Source organism: Diospyros lotus, chromosome 3 (genome assembly GCF_014633365.1).
Source record: "Diospyros lotus cultivar Yz01 chromosome 3, ASM1463336v1, whole genome shotgun sequence".
In the NCBI taxonomy this organism is placed as follows: domain Eukaryota; kingdom Viridiplantae; phylum Streptophyta; class Magnoliopsida; order Ericales; family Ebenaceae; genus Diospyros; species Diospyros lotus.
In genome coordinates, this window is record NC_068340.1 from 32,082,248 (window position 1) to 32,100,158 (window position 17,911).

Consider the following 17,911-nt stretch of genomic DNA (forward strand, 5'->3'; position numbering starts at 1 on the left):
GTTCTTTCTTGGTGAAGAAAAGAGGACTCTAGTCACATAAACAAACATTAGTGCAATAAGTTAGTTGACTGTACAATGTAAAAATGCCAGAAACATTGCAATAAAATGAAACTGCAAACATAGAAGAATAAAAGCAACCGGTAACATATGCGTCCAAGAAGTAAAATCAACCTGACATATAAATCACAGACATATGTCTACAAAGCAAATTATCCAATTATAAATCAAATGTCCATGTCCAGAAGCAACCCACCATACACAATATGGATCAGTGTCTATTAACCCGTCTTCTTCTTCGGGCCCGGGTGACTGAAACTTAACTTGCTTGCTCAATTGATGAAGTGTCGTCTGCAATACTTGTTTTTGCTGCTCCAATGTCTCAGCATCGCTGTAGTCTTTGCTCCTGTCTCGATCTCGTGTTTAATACTGATATATGGTATGCGTTGGAGGTTCTGGTTGAGTAGGTTGTGTTAGGGTGAGGGCACGGATGGCCCTTCCAACTTCTTCACCGCGTCACTGGTTGGCGATCGAGTTTACATCATTCATAGTCCCTCCCAATGTGGGTGTTGGACAAAGATGCACTGGCTATCGTTTCAACTACTCCAGACTTTCCAACCGAGTTACTGGTTGCATTTCTAACTTCTAAGCACACATTCAGCCACATTATTCATGCACGCTCCCACATGTCAAAGGGGTCGGTGGGAGACTTAAAATCATAAGTTATTCTACAAAGTCAGACAAGTCAAACAAATTGATAAACAAGCTTACAAAATGAGGACTAAAAAACTAAAATACCCTCATCTACATTGCATTGGAAAAAGTGTAATACAATGTGGACGACCTCAAATTCCTTCCTTATTATACGGTAATCTGGCTTCCATCTCAATGCTATAACCATCCACATTAACTGCCAAATTTTCAGCAAGCAATTTGTTATATCTGAGTCTACATTCCGGGCATTCACCATCGTACGTAATATATGCCATATTGGGCATTCACCCACACCTCCCATCCCATCCCCATATATTGGATGCTAACAAGTGGTGTCGTCTTGGTTGCGTCTCCAAGCATATGTCCAGCCCAGCCCAGCCATATTGGTGATGTTTTCTCCCATATTTCAAGGGCCATGTTAAGGCTAACATCATTATTCATTCCTTATCAAGAAACACTCGAAATTACCATGTTGGTTGTATAGCAATCTGGCTGTCATCTCAATGTTGTAACTGTCGACACTAATTGTGGCTAAATCACACATTGTAACAAGTAATGCATGATATGTTACAGTCTTCCGTGTCACTTGGAACTTGCGCTTATGTCCACCATCATAATGCATCACACAACGTTGGATATTTATTACTACTTGTCCATTCTAGCAATCTACGAGACTACAACCAACTTGGGTCCATGGCTCAATGGTAGAGCATTTGACTGTAGATCAAGAGGTCACCGGTTCGAACCCTGTTGGGCCCTTATATCTTCTTCTTTAGTCTCTATGAGCATTGTCCAGCAATTGAGACCATACATGTGTTGGTTTCAAGAGTCTTGGATTTTAGTTGCTATATAGATGGTCACATGTCTTGTGTTCGAATGTCATTGTTAGATTTCGTGATTTATCTCTCCTATAAAAATTTTGAAACTGAGCTACGGAGGCCCTTAAGGTGAGAGATTTCACTTTTTGATCCCAAAGACTATAACCAACCGACATCAAATTCAGCATCATTAAAATTTAACATTATTTTGAGATATTTTTATGGTGCTCATATTATACAATGTAATGGATGCATTATACAACATAAAAGATCTCTATATAATACACCATTCATGTTATATAACATATATTTTTTATTCTACAAAACACCATTCGAATTGTAAATGCCTAAGAGTATTACATAATTTTTAATTTTTTGTTATGCTAATAAATATTAACTTAGCAAAAAAAAAATTATAAAATAAAATTCTTGAGATCCATAAATTAAGAGAATTTAATGTTAATTGGGTCTCTAAAAATAAGATTGAAATTTATTTAATTTAAAGAAAAGAAAAAACCTTAAAACTAACCTCAATCTATTATATTAGTTGATTTAAGAAAAATATTATACGCATGACTAAATTTGACAAATAACTTTTAGAAATTAAGGGTGATACACAAAAATTTATAATAGTTCTACATAAAATTAATAATAATTTAAAATAGTGAATAAATTTATTATTAATTTTAAATAAAATTATTATAAATTTAAGTATAACACGTCAATTTGTGAGAATTGTCATTAATTCAAAAACTTATCTTTAACATTGTCTATTTTTCTGTTCATTTCTTGATTAGTACAAATTGCAAAGATATTTTTATAATTAAATAAAAGATATTCATGTTAACGGAAAAAATAAAAAGATATAACTAATGTTAATATTAATAAGTAAAAATAAAAATAAAAATAAAATGCTTTAATAAATTAGAAGATAAGAGACCTAAACTAATACTTTAAACAAATTTTTATTTTTGGTTTGTTTACCGAAATATAAATATCAAAGTAAATGTTTTCTCCGTGCAACAAAAAACAAAGGCCACTTGGCTGTAGATTCGGCTCAGCTGATTGACTTCGGAGTTGACAGACGGCATTTGGACACCACAAACCTGAAACCTCTCGAATGAGTTGCGCCACCCCCCCACCATAGCCGCGTTATCGACCACCCACACCATAGCCGCCGCGTTATCGACCAAGGAAAACAGAGTTCCGGTAACCACTTTCTTCAACCACTGCTACTATTACTAATTGTACCTATCGTTGCTTTGTCTCGACACTGGTACTTGTTACGCCATCTCTTTTCTCCCTCTCTCTCCCCTTTGTTTTTCTTCAACTACTAGCTGCGGAATTTGATTTGGATGCTGCTCGTTTGAAACTTTGTCCATGCTCAGCAAATTTCTACGCGCAAACTGTGAACTGGGTCCTTTCTTGGTCCAAACAAGAATTTCTGCAACAAGGAAGAAGAATTGAGTTTTTTTTTTGGGTTTTTGTACGAGAATGGTTCGTTAGCATATAAAAGCGGATACTTGGCGTGTGATACGGAAAGAATGTCATTGATTGGTTTCTGAGAAAGATTTTGATCAGAAATGGCTGCCGGAGGTGGGGAGGAAGCGACGACGCTGGAGTTCACTCCGACATGGGTTGTCGCCACCGTCTGCACCGTCATCGTCTCCATTTCCCTCTCCGTCGAACGCCTCATTCACTTTACCGGCGAGGCAAGCTCTTCCTACTTTCTACCCTTTTTTTTCCACCAATCAAGAAAGAATATTTGTGTTTGTTCAGCGGATTCCATTTTGGATTGAGTTAACACTCTACTGTTTCAGTATCTGAAAAAGAAGCACCAAAAGCCCCTATTTGAAGCTTTAGAGAAAGTGAAAGAAGGTGCCAAATCCCCACTTTCTGTGACTATCTCTTCCTAGATCTGCTCCTTCAATTTTATCTTAATCTGTTACACAATTATGCATGCTCTTGAAGTTATCTCATATCTGCATTTTGATCACAAAACTTGGAATTATTCTTTTCATGGGCATGTGGGGCTGGATGCAGAGTTGATGCTGCTGGGGTTTATTTCCCTACTTCTGACTGTGTTTCAAGACAGAATAACTAAGATATGTGTGAAAGAGAGTCTGACCCGCCACCTCCTTCCTTGTAACTTCCCATCAGAATCTATCAATGGAGAAGGACCTTCTTCCAGTACTTCCCTTCATCGGCGTTTGCTCGCCGCAGGCGGGGATCAGTATTGTGCCTCAAAGGTGATTGGCTCATCCACTTTACTTTCTATTTAACATATTTTTTGTTCGATGAAAGTAAGAGTTATGTGCATTTTTGGCATCTATCCAGAATCTGAAGCGTGTCCATAATCATTTAGATATGTTTTCTCTTATTTAAATGTCCATTTATAATTCAACTGTTTTAATGTGGATTATAGGAATATATAAGTTTGTCAGTCCATTTAAAATTCAACTGTCCAATTAGAGTCAACTATTAGTGTGTACACAAACATGGCCACCTGTTGAATCTGTTTGTAGCTACTCCGTTTGTAGAAGCACTAATCAAGGATGAAGGGCAGAAGAAGGATTTACCGCTGTCTTCAGTCTTTACCATTGACCTTATCAGTCTATCTATTCCCATTGGTTCCAAAGAAATTATAGAAGTATATTAAGTGTTGTGGGAAGCACTACAGGATACACAAAGGTTAAGAATAAAAAAACCCCTTATCTTAACTACATTATAAGGTTGCAAGTGTTCAAGTAGTACTTTGTCAGGCCTATTTCATCAGCTACAAGCTTTTGGGATGATTATGGTGTTCTTATGATTGGAACACTATTGCTCTGTTGGCTTGTCATGGTGAAATTCTAGGAAGATATTTGTACTTAACCTAAATATTTGAGATCTTTAGCACTCCAAAGATGGTGTTGGCTGGTGGGGAGTAAGAAGCAGACCAACAACTTTGGTGTGGTAGTTATGGAATGCTGTTTTACAAGATTTTACAGGCTTAAGGTTTCAGTGACAGGTTTGTTTGGTGCTTGAAGATATGTCTGGTTGAGTTTGCGGAATCAGCATTTATTATTTCTGTGCAGTAGGAGGTTTCTGGACATCCTCTAAAATAAATGTTAAAAAGAGTGGTATCAGAAGTATTTTTAATCTCTTTTGGCCTGTGTTTCAGTTATATTAATTGGGAATTGATAACCAGGCAAATCAGTCATTTGGTGCCTGTAAGAACTCCTTCAACTGTTGTAAAGCACCATAACTGTTCCACTGGAAGTGGTGGGGTCTCAATTTTTTTATGGAGGATAGTTCACCTAAGCACAGTTATGGAGTATATTATGCATATTACACAGGCATTTTCTTCCCATGAGAAGTTCATACCCTGATTGTTACATATGAACATCCCTGATGATAATTGCTTAGGATTTGCATCTTCTTGTTTTTTTTCTTCCTACAGCATAAGGTCCCATTGGTGTCCATTGAAGCATTGCATCATCTGCACATCCTTATATTCGTGCTAGCCATTGTCCATGTGACCTTCTGTGTTCTCCATGTGGTATTTGGAGGTATAAATGTGAGTTCTCATTTGATTCTACTTTTGTCATGCCATATTTTGCTACCTGTTTTATTATTGCTTGCAATATTCGGCCATGATTTCTTGTTTATGATGACATAGATGCGTCAATGGAAAAGCTGGGAGGACGAGATTTCAAGAAATAATTATGATACAGAAGATGGTGAGAGTTATTGACAATTATACCTTAATATAGCTGTTTCCTCTTATCATTTTCATTATCTAGTGAAAAACATGTTTTGCATGTATGCATTCATATGCTAATAAGTGTTTACCACCATTAGTACAATTTATATTTTGATTTGGGGAAGTCTCAGTTAAACTGAATAAGCTTTGGTATACAAATAGATAATGAAGGCTTCTGCATTACTTTTACTTGTACTGCTGTTTCTAGTTTTTGTGGAAACAGACTCCAGGAAAAGGATAGAAGCTAAGGGGGAGTTGCTGTTTCTTTTTATAGAAGATAGAAAGGATGACTGATTGTTTGGCGCTGAATTGCTCTCATTCCCTGATGCTTTTGACATAAGATTGCAAAGATGAAACTTATTGTTTGGAGCTAAATTGCTTTCGTTCTGTGTCTTGTGTGAAATTACTTCCATCTTGTGAGACCTTCTAATTTATGCATACTTATGTGCAGTTCTGAAACCAAAGTTTACTCATGTCCATCAACATGATTTCATTAGGAGTCGCTTTCTTGGTATTGGTAAAAGTTCAGCCTTTTTAAGCTGGGTGGTAAGTTATGACCTTTTCATTAAATGTGCCTGCCATTATTGCATAAACGGATCTCATGCTTGACATGTTTGCATTTGCTGATGTTAAGATGCCTACATTTCCACCTAATATATTCATTTCTCTTTTATTCTCCATTTTTGTTAATAGTAGAGCTTCATGATTCCAGGGCTCGAGCTGGTGTAGCATTCTAAGTCAATTGAGGCTTGGATATCATGTGTAGGCAACAACTATGACTAATTCCAAAGCAAACAAGTGATCTTCCAGACATAACTGAACTTTGATAGGTTTGAAATGCTTGGGACCAACCCAAGAGGGGGGGTGAATTGGGTAATTTAAAAATTAGCTTGAAAACTTGAAATCTTTTTCAAAACAAATAAGAATATAATGCAAGTGAGGATTAATGAAATGCTTGGAATAATAAATGAAACAAAAAGCATAAGCAAAGATGAATACAAGGATTTATAGTGGTTCGACTTAAACCAAGCCTAATCCACTACCTTAGCTCCTCACTAAGGATTTTGAACTCAATCCACTAAAATCCCCTACTTAAACCAAGTAGGTCCTCTAGTCCAAGACTAGGAATTACAATCTCCTACTTATACAAGTAGGCCACAAATTAGGAAATACAAAAAATGTGTAATAGAGAGGTTCTAAAAGTATACACTCTTAGTTACAATGTCTCTCAAAATAAGATACAAAGGCTTGAAACTAATTTTACAATATGATACACAAAGCCTTGTTGAGAGAAAAATAAAGCTCAAGCACAATTGAGAAAATGAATAAATTTTACAAGCTCATTTCACTTCATTCCCATCCATTAGCCTCTTCTTGATCATCCTTGATATGTATTTATAGGTATCTTACAAGGTTCAAGAGAAATATAGCCGTTTGTGGCCGTTAGAGTTTGAAAAACTAGTTGTTGGAGGTTTTCAGCGACTGAAACGGTCGACAGATGAAATACATCGGTCAACAAATGAGTTAAAATTCAAAAGGCGATCGACAGTTGGGAGTAGGCCAGGCGACAATTGGAGAATAAACGGTTGACAAATTAGAAAAAACAGTCGACAGATGAAGAGCAAATGGCTGACAGATGCAAAATTGCATTTTATCGATCGACAAATGAGAGCAAATGGTCAACAGTTGTAGAACATTTAGTTGACAGATTAAAAGCTAAAATTTTGATACATAAATGTCCACATTATAACATATTTACATAAATGTTCACATTTTCTTTAATTTTTATTTTACCTTCCATTTACTTTAATACATAAATGTAAATAAGAAAGTACCCCCCATTTGAATTCAATAAAAATATCTAAAAAATCAAAATGCATAACAATAAGAAAATTGAATTTTGGTTTTAGTACAAATTTAGGATTTAACAATTTTACCATCCCTAAAATACATGCTTTCTATTTTTTGAAAAATTTATTAAAAATCATTTTAACAACAATGAATATTAGTTATCAAAATATCAGGATATAGTTTTTCAAAATGAAAACATTTTCTTACATGTTCCTTTATAATGCGCTAATCTTTCACTTAGAACAAATAGCATTTCTTGGTTCATCATTAAAATCATGTTAAAGACAAAAACATCAATCTATAAAGAGCATGCATAGTCTTTTGCCTTTGAAAATGTTTTGCTTCATTTATCCAATTATTCAAAACCAATTTGTAGATGTTATTTGGGAGATTATTTTAAATCTTAAAACTTGCTTTTGCTAATCTCTAACTAATATAAAAAATCATAGATCATTTTGGTTTTCATTTAACAAAGCGCTTGAAATTGATTTTTGTTTCCAAATCATATACTTGACTTAAGATATAAATTATTTGTTTTTCATCATCAAAACCAACACAAGAGTAAAACATCAAGAACTTGACTTAAGAAAAAATTCTGAGCAAGCCTTTAACTTAAGCCTATCTTGAGTGGTCAGTTCATCTTACAGCCTACTTAACTGCGCAAATAGTGGTTTCATATAGGTTTTACATTGGTCATCAACTAGTTGATGTTACTTGTCCCCTTCCTGGCTTGAAACGTACTCTGTGAGGTCTTACATAATCCATTTCAAAACTATGGTTCTCTGTTTACAGAAATTGTCTGCTTCTTGGTGTGGAAATATAAAATATATCTGGATGAGCCAAGTAGTTGTTGTAAAGTTTGGGTAGCTGAATGATCTGAAATCAGTTGTTTCACACGATTTTGGTTTCCCATACACATGAGCAGTCACGTACGCCTTTTCATGTCAAAATTTTCAGCATTCCTTTTTCAAGCAATTTTATCAGCCCATCTCCAAGTCAGATTACCTGACAATGAGACATGGTTTTATCATGGTAAGTATCTGATTAATGGTTTTCTTTGATCCTGATTTCTTATGGTTATCTTCATCGCTACTGCTTAGGCATTTGTGTTGATGATGAACTTATTCTCATTGCAGAAACATAGCAAGGGAAATCCGAAGTTTAATTTCCACAAGTACATGATGCGTGCCTTGGAAGATGAATTTAAAGAAGTTGTTGGTATAAGGCAAGTGTGATAGCTGAGATAATCAGTGTATTAAGTGTTCCTTTGCTAGTTTGCTATTGTCTTCTGTTGGGAGGGGTAGATTGGTGATTCTTCCTCAGACATGGGATTATCTTCTATTTAACTCCATCTTTATTCCTTTTGGCTTTTATGTTCAATACAATATTTGTTGGTTGCAGTTGGTATATGTGGATATTTGTGGTCATCTTCTTGTTGCTGAACATCAATGGTATGCTACTGATTCTATTGAGTTGCTATGACACTATAATGCCTAATGTTTTCATGTGAATTTATTTTTTTGCTTCTACTTTGATATTTTTCTGTGTTTGTGGTTTTTATTTAGGTTCTTTCCTCAAAGGGCATTTTGGAGTTTTCCATTTGTTTTTTATGCTGCATTTATATGTGTGTATCTTAAATTAGAGGGAAGAAGTTTAGTTCAACACTTCTGTGGCCATGGCTTAAAGTTCTTAAACCAAAAAGAAGTGTTGCTCTCCTCCTACAGTGCTGGATTGAGCTGCATAAGTATTCACTTTCTTTTTTATGTAGTTGCATCATTCCATTATCATTTTCTTTTTCTGGCATTGGCACGCATCTAGATCTTTGTGTAAGAAAATGATGTTTTTTTCGGTTATGTTTTGCAGGCTGGCACACATACTTTTGGGCAGCTTTCATTCCTTTACTTGTGAGTGGTTCTAATATAACCTGTATGCTTTTTTGTAAAGTTTTGTTTGCTGTTCAATGTTCATTTTACTCTTAAAAAAATTATTTAAAAAATTTATGGTGAACAGATATCTATCTCCATTTTTATGGTCTTATAATGATCTGCTGAGTTTTATATCAACTTTATGGAGATCTTCTCTAATGTGTTTAAATTTGAGACAGAATCACATTGACTCTAGGATTTATACAGGCCATTAACATTTCAATTATTTTTTCTAGTATACTGCATGAGAGAAATATTGGAAAAGGGGCATTTGCAAAAATAGATTCCTGAATAATTGTGAATGTCTCTAAAAAATATTTATGGTTTATCTGCGAATGCATCACCTCCTTAGTGTCATCATCATCAGTTCCATTTTGAAATGACTGGGTGCTACTCAGGCATAGTAAACTTTGACGACTATTGAATTCTCGTTGAAGGGGAGCATCCTTGCTCAAGTTTTGAACTTTATCCCTCGATGCAATTTGTTCAGGGTGTATTTAAAGTAATATGTCTGTTACTATGAATCCATTTGTCTGAGTTATTGTTACAACGTGCAACCCTTGCATTCATCAGTCTACTTGTTGGCTTTTCAGCTTGTACTTGTCGTGGGCACTAAGCTGGAGCACATAATCACCCAGTTGGCTCATGAGGTTGCAGAGAAACATGTTGCAATGGAGGGTGAATTAGTGGTAAAACCATCAGATGACCACTTTTGGTTTGGTCGGCCTCGCATTCTCCTTACCTTGATATATTTTATACAATTCCAGAATTCTTTTGAGATGGCATTTTTGTTCTGGATATGGGTATGTAGCTTATATGAATTTTTTCTCGACTCCCATCTTACTATTTGTTCTCTCTTTTTCCCTTAATTCTAACATTTTCTTTTATTTTTATGCTTTAACAATATTTAGGTTGAATATGGGTTTGACTCATGCATAATGGAACATGTCTATTTTGTCATCCCCAGGCTTGTTGTAGGGTGAGAACCATCGCCCTGTTTTCTCGATTTATTTCTTATTTTGGCATTTTTATCTGTCATGTAAACATAACAAATAAAATGTCTCCATATTTTTTTGGACAGTTGCAGCAGTAACTGCTCTCATTGTTTTGTTAATTTTTTAGCTTCTTTCTTGTTAGAATTACCATGAACGTTATCATGTGGCCATTTTTAGGGTATTAATTCAGATGCTCTGCTGTCATAGTACCCTACCGCTTTATGCCATCGTGACACAGGTGAGTTCAGTATAATAACATAAGCCACTTTTCGGGTTTAGATTCTGAACTCATTTTTTTTTCCCCTCTCTTCGGTGTGCGTGGGCTTGGCAACGGGATGAAGATGGGTAGTAATTTCAAGAAGGTCCTATTTGATGAGCAAGTGCATGCTGGTATTGTTGACTGGGCTCAAAGAGCAAGGAAGAAGCAGCAGTTGAAGGCGGCAGCTGAAGGATCTGATGAAATAAATCCAGCTGACGGTTCTGAAATGGAAATTCAGCTGGGAAGAGTCGACCTCAAAGACCCCGAACCACACGACACTCGTCCGCCAGCAGCCGGGGCTGAATGACTTGAGGAAGCCTCAGATCATAACAAGTGATAGTAGTGTAGACACAAGCCTTTATCTGGTATATTCTGTACAATTAAAGCAATAAATCTGCATACGGTTTCAAACTCTGATGAGTTTAGTGAGTGTTCTTTGATCATTTGTGTTGTATTGCTTTCCGGTCTTAACAGAGAGCCACATCTCCACTGGCCTGTAGGTTGCTGCCAGGGTCTTGAGTTGGGTTAAATTTCTTAACAACATGCATTCTTATGTGTGCTCATGTAGAGAATTAGAGCTATTCTTAACAAGAGGCAGCCTGCCATTTCCCATTTTCTTCTTTTGGGTTAAGTTTTGTGTTTGCTTGAAAATACATGGAACAGTTACTTTCTCGCATGTTTCCTTCATATTTGCACATGATGGTTGGGAGCCCTATTTGGGAGTTTTTTTTCTCTCCTCGTTCTTTTTTTTTTTTTTTTTTTTAATTTTGTCACTTAATAAGATTAAATTTTGTGCTGTTGTTATAGTTTTTAAGTTTTAATGATAACGTTAAATGCACTCTAAATTGATTAAAAATTAGTATTGTTCGAACTAACGAATTACTTCAATTATTTAATTATTGATCGAATCAACAAATTTATTTATGTGAATTGACTAATTTTTCTTGCAAAATCAGCATTTTTAACATTTCAAAAATTATTTTATACTTTTGCTTTTTGAAAAAATTAAAAACGATTTTCTTATATGTTTGATAATATTATTTTTATATTCTGTTTTACTAGATATTGTTTTTAGTCAAAACATTTGCTAATAAGTCTATTATGAATATTAAAATGTCACATGGATCAATTACATTGCAATACATAATATTGATGGACATATTAAATTATTTTTTAAAAAATAAAAAATAATTAACCTTTAAAATCAAAATTCATGTGTTAATTATTTATTATATATGATCATACTTTTAAATAAATATTCAATGCAAATGCGGCATCTTACACATAACGAACCAAACCTTAGGGCATTTACGATATATAGCAATAAAATTGGCAGGCTGGTGTAATTTTATCATATTATTGGTGCTTCCCGCAACAAATCCGACCTTCATCGCCCGCGCTTGAGCGCGAGAGTCATCTTCTACAGTCATGTGTACATAGGTCGATTCCAGAAAAACCAAATAGAGAAATCGAAGCAATGGCAAGAGAAGATAGTGGAAAATCTCTGAGAAGGCCTTCTTCGAAAACTCCTCTTTCTTTCAAAAATTATTCCAATTGGAAGTGCAAGGTGCGCGCTAGGTTTCTGAATCAAATTCGTTTGTTCTTAACCTATTATTTGTTGTTCCTGTTGTGAAGCATTGCTATCTGAAATTAGAGTTTGTTCTATTGATTTTGGGGCATCAACCGAGGTTTTTGACATCTCGTTTCGTGGTTTTGTGAGGATTTTGATGAATGTTTTTGTTTTTGTTAAGTGTAGCTTAGAGAGAACTGCTACAAAAGGGTTCAAGAGGACCGGGCGCGCTTACTGTGGAAATTGAGGTTACCAGAGGGTAAAGATCGGTGTCTCAGTGATGAGGTTCTTTTTGCCGGCTCTCTAAATGTTCTGTTTTTCGATATCTGTGATTGTAATGTTGTTGTTACTTTTGATTTGGGTTTGAAAACTTGAACTCTACATAATGAACCACACTCTCCGAAGAACAAAAAAGGACATTGCAAGTTTTGACCACTGGCAGTTAGTGATAGATTTTGTAGGCATTGAGTCATTTAGGATTTATGTCAATCATGTTCTTTCCGCAAGCTAGGTGCTGTTGGAATCTGAACTGTAGATCATGCATCTTTCTGGTCAAATTCTTTATAAACAAATACCTCCTCTTGGCTAAAAGATATATATATATATATCTCCTGCATAGAGGGATGCATCCCCGTTTTTGGAACCTTATAATATGCTTTTAGTCATTAGAATCATAGCTTGTCTAAGGTGCAAGGCGCAAATTAGTTCTTAGGGCTTAGGCGCGAGGTGAAGCACAAGCCTCAAGCAAATGAGGCACACATTTATTCAAAATGCTTGTAGAATACGTATACACTATTCTTTTCAATATGTACCTATAAGGAGGTAGATGCAAACTCATAAAATCATAGATGACAACTAACCAACCCTATAATAACAACTAATATTATTGCAAACAAACAATTACTTTCTTATAACTACAAAAGAGAATAGAGGAAAGAAAAAATTATAACAGAACATAATGCAAAAAACAATTATAGGAAAATAATTAGTTTCTTCTAATTTATTTTGCAATTACAAGAAAGAAAAAAAAATTACAGCAGAACACTACACAAAAAGTTACAGAAAAACAATTAGTTTCTTTTAAATTGCAAAAGAGATTGGAAGAGAGAAAAAAATAGTAGATCACATATCATGTGCCCACGGTTATAAAGGCAGGGGGGAACTTACACATTGTAGAGGCAGTTTAGGCCTTACTTAAATAAGCTACTTGGTAGTTAGGCGGTTATGCTATTTTTGAATTTGGCTGCCTTTGGCGCCTTTTCCCAAGTGGTGGATCAGTATATAATAAACTGATCCTGCTCCCTTTTGAGGCATCCATGAATACAATTGATAATTCACTTTTCTCGCCTCAATTCTCCTCCCTTCTTCTATTCTCTGCTCTATCTCTCTCTCTATCTCTCCCCCCCCCCCCCTCCCCCAATCCTTCTCAATTCTCCCTAAGTCAGAAGAGAATTCCCTCGTTAGATCTAAGGATCTAACGTCACATAGTGAAAACATTTGTTTCTTAACAATTAATTTCTTCTAAATTGCAACAGAAAGTAGAAGAAAGGAAACAAAAAATAGAGTAGAAAACACAACGAAAAAAAATTATAGCAGAGAATTAATTTCTTCTAAATTGCAAAAGAAATTAGAGGAAAGAAATAAAAAATGAAGTAGAATGCAGACATGAGTAGTCCTCTAGTGAGTGAACATCACTGCCAAAGATCCAAGCAAGTGGGAGATTTAGCAGACCTTCGGCTTACACTGCTAGGTTTGCCTCTCATTGATATGCAAGAATATGCAAGCAAATTGACAAGAAATAAGATCTAAGACGACAAATGGACAAGAAATAGGGTTTTAATACACTTATATATACAAGGAATGTGCCTTGAGCCTTGAGCCTTTTGCCTTGCATGAGGTGAGTGCCTCAAGCATGGCACTGCACCTTAGTAGTGATGAGGCGCACAGAGCTGTGCCTCTGTGCACTAGGCACCTTTTGACGACTATGATTAGAAGCAAAAGTGAGAGCATATCCATTCTGATTTATAGGCTGGCAAATTTTGGGTGACTCCATTGTTCATCTTAGAGAAAAGAATATTTATTCTATATGCAGTTCTTGTTTCTTATAAGAATTGCATTCTCTTGTGACAAACTAACTTTTTGCTAGACAAATGGAGAGATTTTATACTCTTGATTACTCCGATTTAAATATCATGCATTCCCATTTTTATGATATTTCTGGATGCAGGAGGTCATCAAATCAGCTTTCCAGGACATAGTCGATGATGAATTTGAAAAAATTCAAGACTCATCATTGGATGGGCATCTTGGAATCTTAACTTCCACACCTCAGATAGATGATGAATTATGGGAATATGATGGTCTTCAAACATCTTATCAAGGAGAATGTGAAGAGATATTGCTAGAAATGCAAAGGATTTTTTATGAGGATCTTAGGACAGAAACAACCATAAAAGGTAATTCAGGGCAGCTCCTTTCTGAAAAATTTCAGTTTGATTTTTCTATTCAAGGTGATGGTTTTGGTTTGCATACTTTTAGCCCCACCAATATTTTCAATGAATGGTGGCAACTTGAATCAAGTACTGTGAGAAGAAATGCATCCACACATGCAATTGCATTTGAATGGCTACTAACTTAATGTTTTCCGATTTCCTGCTTCGTGCTTAGTTACTGAAAGTGGCCTGGAAGAGGCTAGGTTCTTCTTCTTTTTCTTTCTGAGGGAATCCACGATAGATTCAGCTCTTTCCCAAACAACTTCATTTACCTTTTTCCTTTCCATGTGAGCTTTTATCTAAGCATTCTATTGATTTCTTAGTTGTTCTAGGCTAGGACAATTGGGAAAATGAAACCCATCAATATAGTAATCAAATTGATTTTGTAAAGCCTTATGTTTTGTCTGCTATCCTTTGTATGTTTTTTTCTTCTATTCTTTTTTTATTTCTTTAACCCACCCCACCCCCCCTCCTTTGTGTGTGTGTGTGGGGGGGGGGTGTTGGTGTTGTAATTTTGGCAATTGGCCCTTTTGAACTTGGATTTTTACTTAGCTTATTGCAGAACGAGGAAACTATATCCAAACTTGGGAAGATGAAGAAGATGAGTACCTGGCTCGTGCAGTTCTTGAGCACATGCAGTTGAATGATAAGCAGGTATAATAGCCATAACTCTGCAAGTTGCAAATGTGAAGACATTACTCCAGTCCAGTGTCAAAGTTATATGTAGCTTTTGTAAATGTAAGATCTGAGTACAATAGTAGTCTTCAGATAGACATCTGAACAGTGAAATTAGGGTGTTAAAATGTTATCCTAATTGCAAAGACCCATCTACTTGCCTCCTGGATGTTGTTTTCACATTCGACACTTGTTGGATTCACATACTTCTGGATGGATGCAACTCGTTTCCTTTTTTTCGTGAAGTCATGCAAATCATATCCAGTGCGGCACTTCTTATATCCTAAACTTGAGTTTCAAAGATTAAGTTACGTTGTCCCACTTGTGACTCAGCCTGCTGCCTACCAAATCCTTATGATCTCTGGACTGCAGAACATTACATGTCTAATTTTCAGAATTCCAATCCCAGTTAAAATTCTCTTTGTTGTGAATTTTACTGCATGGGATACAATGGCTTTATGGAAGATATGGTTATCAATAGATATGATTGACAAGTTAAATTCATGAAGCCGACCCTATGTAGTAGGATTAAGGCTTGGCATAGGTTGGTTGTGAATTTCACTGCATAAATGCCCTCTCCTACAGGTAGACTTTCCAAGTGTGGTGAAGGCAAGATTGGATTCTTATTCTCAAATTTGATTACCTGAAGAATTTTTCATCCAAGATAGCTAATACTTTAACTATTGAGCCAGCCTCATGTAAACTTTGAATTCAACATGTAGGACCACTTTGGTGGCTTTATTTTGCCTAGTCCCTAGTAATTTTGGCATTTCATTTGCTTGTTCCTCTAAACTTTAATTTTATTTTTCTTTACAGCCTATCTTATTTTAGTCGACAGTTTGAAATTATAAGTCACTTTTAGCTCTTGCCAAAGCGCCTCAAAACTATGTTTCATAATAAATGAATCTATTACTTTTTGCTTCTTATTTTATATATTGTGATGCTGGTATAGGAGCGCAAGGTGATTTGGTGCCCCATTTGCAAGGAAGGAGAATTGCAAGAAAAATGCTTTCTGATTTCTTGCACTAGTTGCGAATTTAAACTCAACAGAGGGAATGAGGTCTTGCTTTTTACTTCTCTTGATGTCTAATTCTTTTCTTCATCCAGAGATGTATTTTGTTGCTGTTTTGGGGTCTTACTATTTACATCATCAAATTGTTGATGGTTGACTGCATAAATTCAAAGGTCAAAACATTACATCACAATATTTGATAAAATCCATTGCCTGCCAAGAGCTGCCTCATTGACAGTGGGTAGGAAGTTCCTTCCTTTCTTCTTTGTCGTCACCATTTTTACTAGTGGATGGGTAGCGACTTTTATTTTTATTTTTTTTGTCGTACTCAATGCATTTACGGGTATCAGAAATCTGTTGCATTTTGTTCTTGCAATTCATTCCAGTTCCGAAACATGTCAATGTATGAGTTCTGGATTTTCCCATGGTAGATAAATATTGTATCTAAAAGAAAAATAGTAATGAAATTATGTGCCAGAAGACCAGAAAATGCCGCTGCTTTTGCGCTCTCTGAATATTTTTTTTGTTTTTGCCCTCGGTTTTGCATATCAGGTTACTATAGAGTTGTTGCAGGCTCGGCTGGCAGAAGCCCATGCAGAACACCTTGATAGAGGATGCAGATTGAAACCAAAGTTCCGCATCGAGACAAGATTTGATCTAACTGCACTCTACATCGAGTGTGAGGGTTGCCATGCATTCGAAATTGTCATTTAGTGTTCAGTAGTTCAGGATCTACATAATCCTGAACCAGGAGCTTCTGCTTCTTGTAATCTTGCTTACTCGTTCTCTAGCTTTGTTTTTTTTCTTCTTTTTTTTGGGTGTTTGTAATAGATAGATGGTTTTACGTGATCAACACAAGATTGGGTGCCATCATCCATTTCATCCACCCATCCTTTCGTTTCCCCCGGGACTAGTTTGCACATTGATTTTTGTGTGTTTATTTAGTAGTTGTATTTTATAAACTACTATGACTTGTTTCCAGCGAGTCATGCTCAAAAGAATATCATCGATATACATATATATATCTATAATTGATTTACGTTATTATTGCTAGTTTCAAGAAATGAAAGTTCATATTTTTTTGAGTAAATTGATTGCACATTTCTTAAACTCGTTGTAACCATTGATGTTAAATAAATTAACTATATATTTTTTAAACTTATGTTTTTGACTTAGACATTTTAATTTTTTTTTTGTCAAATTAGTCTTCTGCTTTTTTGAAGTGGTGAGGACAACCCTGACAACCCTTCATGGAGGTTAATTAAATAAAATTTAAGTTAAAATTATTTTTAATATCTATTTAATGTCATCTATTATAGATGGGATATCTTGGTTATTTTAGAAAAAATTAGGAATTAATTTGATAAAAAAATAATGTTTATGGGATATATAATTAATTTGTTTAATATTATTTATAATAAGAAAATTTTAATAATTTATTTGAATAAAAATATAAAATTGAAAAGTATTAAGATGAAATTACCCCTAAACCAAACTAAACTAACGATAGGAAAGTCCGGGCTGGCGGTGGGGGGGGGCGTGGTGCTAAGCAACATGAATGTAACGAAAATGGAAGAAATGAGGGGCTCATTGAATTCGGCCTCCTGTCAGGGTTATTATTTTTGCGTGGTTATTTATTGTTTGTATTTTTTATTTTAATAAAAAAAATAAATTATAGATAAAAAATTTATCTAAGTAAAAAAATTAAATGCATACCCTATTAATGCGAATCTTAACTTATTTAATCATTTTAAGTGTGTCGTTGAAATTGAACCTCCACACAATCTCATCGTGCTTTGATTGACGTGAATGGTGGTGAATGACGATTGCAGAACAAAATTCAAATAAAAATAAGAAA

The 17,911-nt window shown here is 35.2% G+C and overlaps 2 protein-coding genes and 1 non-coding gene across 8 annotated transcripts; all 3 read left to right on the plus strand.

Annotated features, from left to right (window-relative positions):
- Positions 1–1,398: 1,398 nt before the first annotated feature.
- TRNAY-GUA (transfer RNA tyrosine (anticodon GUA)) lies at positions 1,399–1,470 on the plus strand. Its single transcript has one exon. It is a non-coding gene; the product is annotated as a tRNA-Tyr (tRNA).
- Positions 1,471–2,575: 1,105 nt separating this feature from the next.
- Positions 2,576–10,916, plus strand: LOC127798528 (MLO-like protein 1). 5 transcript variants are annotated; one of them, XM_052332146.1, is made up of 15 exons: positions 2,576–2,738; positions 2,918–3,241; positions 3,350–3,407; positions 3,573–3,778; positions 4,972–5,088; positions 5,191–5,251; positions 5,726–5,820; positions 8,083–8,157; positions 8,262–8,350; positions 8,527–8,576; positions 8,989–9,029; positions 9,644–9,853; positions 9,962–10,029; positions 10,223–10,283; positions 10,387–10,916. In XM_052332146.1, the coding sequence occupies exons 2-15, from the start codon at positions 3,113–3,115 to the stop codon at positions 10,609–10,611; spliced, it is 1,485 nt and encodes a 494-aa protein (XP_052188106.1). In that variant the 5' UTR covers positions 2,576–2,738; positions 2,918–3,112; the 3' UTR covers positions 10,612–10,916. The 5 variants fall into 5 exon arrangements, with proteins under 5 accessions (XP_052188106.1, XP_052188107.1, XP_052188109.1 ...); XM_052332147.1 differs by having other exon boundaries at positions 2,586–2,738; positions 2,867–3,241; XM_052332148.1 differs by having other exon boundaries at positions 2,597–2,805.
- Positions 10,917–11,657: 741 nt separating this feature from the next.
- Positions 11,658–17,070, plus strand: LOC127797401 (uncharacterized). 2 transcript variants are annotated; one of them, XM_052330264.1, is made up of 6 exons: positions 11,660–11,871; positions 12,061–12,159; positions 14,102–14,330; positions 14,929–15,020; positions 15,994–16,101; positions 16,606–17,068. In XM_052330264.1, exons 1-6 carry the CDS (start codon positions 11,782–11,784, stop codon positions 16,765–16,767), a joined length of 780 nt encoding a protein of 259 aa, XP_052186224.1. In that variant the 5' UTR covers positions 11,660–11,781; the 3' UTR covers positions 16,768–17,068. The 2 variants fall into 2 exon arrangements, with proteins under 2 accessions (XP_052186225.1, XP_052186224.1); XM_052330265.1 differs by lacking the exon at positions 15,994–16,101 and having other exon boundaries at positions 11,658–11,871; positions 16,606–17,070.
- Positions 17,071–17,911: the final 841 nt, after the last annotated feature.

What these genes read in the sequence shown, in the direction of transcription:
- LOC127797401 (XM_052330264.1), top strand. Translation starts at nt 11,782, where the DNA reads ATGGCAAGAGAAGATAGTGGAAAATCTCTGAGAAGGCCTTCTTCGAAA. An exon ending in GACAGAAACAACCATAAAAG is followed by an intron (nt 14,331 to 14,928) that starts GTAATTCAGGGC and finishes AGCTTATTGCAG; the next exon opens with AACGAGGAAACTATATCCAA. An exon ending in TGCAGTTGAATGATAAGCAG is followed by an intron (nt 15,021 to 15,993) that starts GTATAATAGCCA and finishes ATGCTGGTATAG; the next exon opens with GAGCGCAAGGTGATTTGGTG.
- LOC127798528 (XM_052332146.1), top strand. Translation starts at nt 3,113, where the DNA reads ATGGCTGCCGGAGGTGGGGAGGAAGCGACGACGCTGGAGTTCACTCCG. An exon ending in TGAGACATGGTTTTATCATG is followed by an intron (nt 8,158 to 8,261) that starts GTAAGTATCTGA and finishes TTCTCATTGCAG; the next exon opens with AAACATAGCAAGGGAAATCC. An exon ending in ATCCCCAGGCTTGTTGTAGG is followed by an intron (nt 10,030 to 10,222) that starts GTGAGAACCATC and finishes GGCCATTTTTAG; the next exon opens with GGTATTAATTCAGATGCTCT.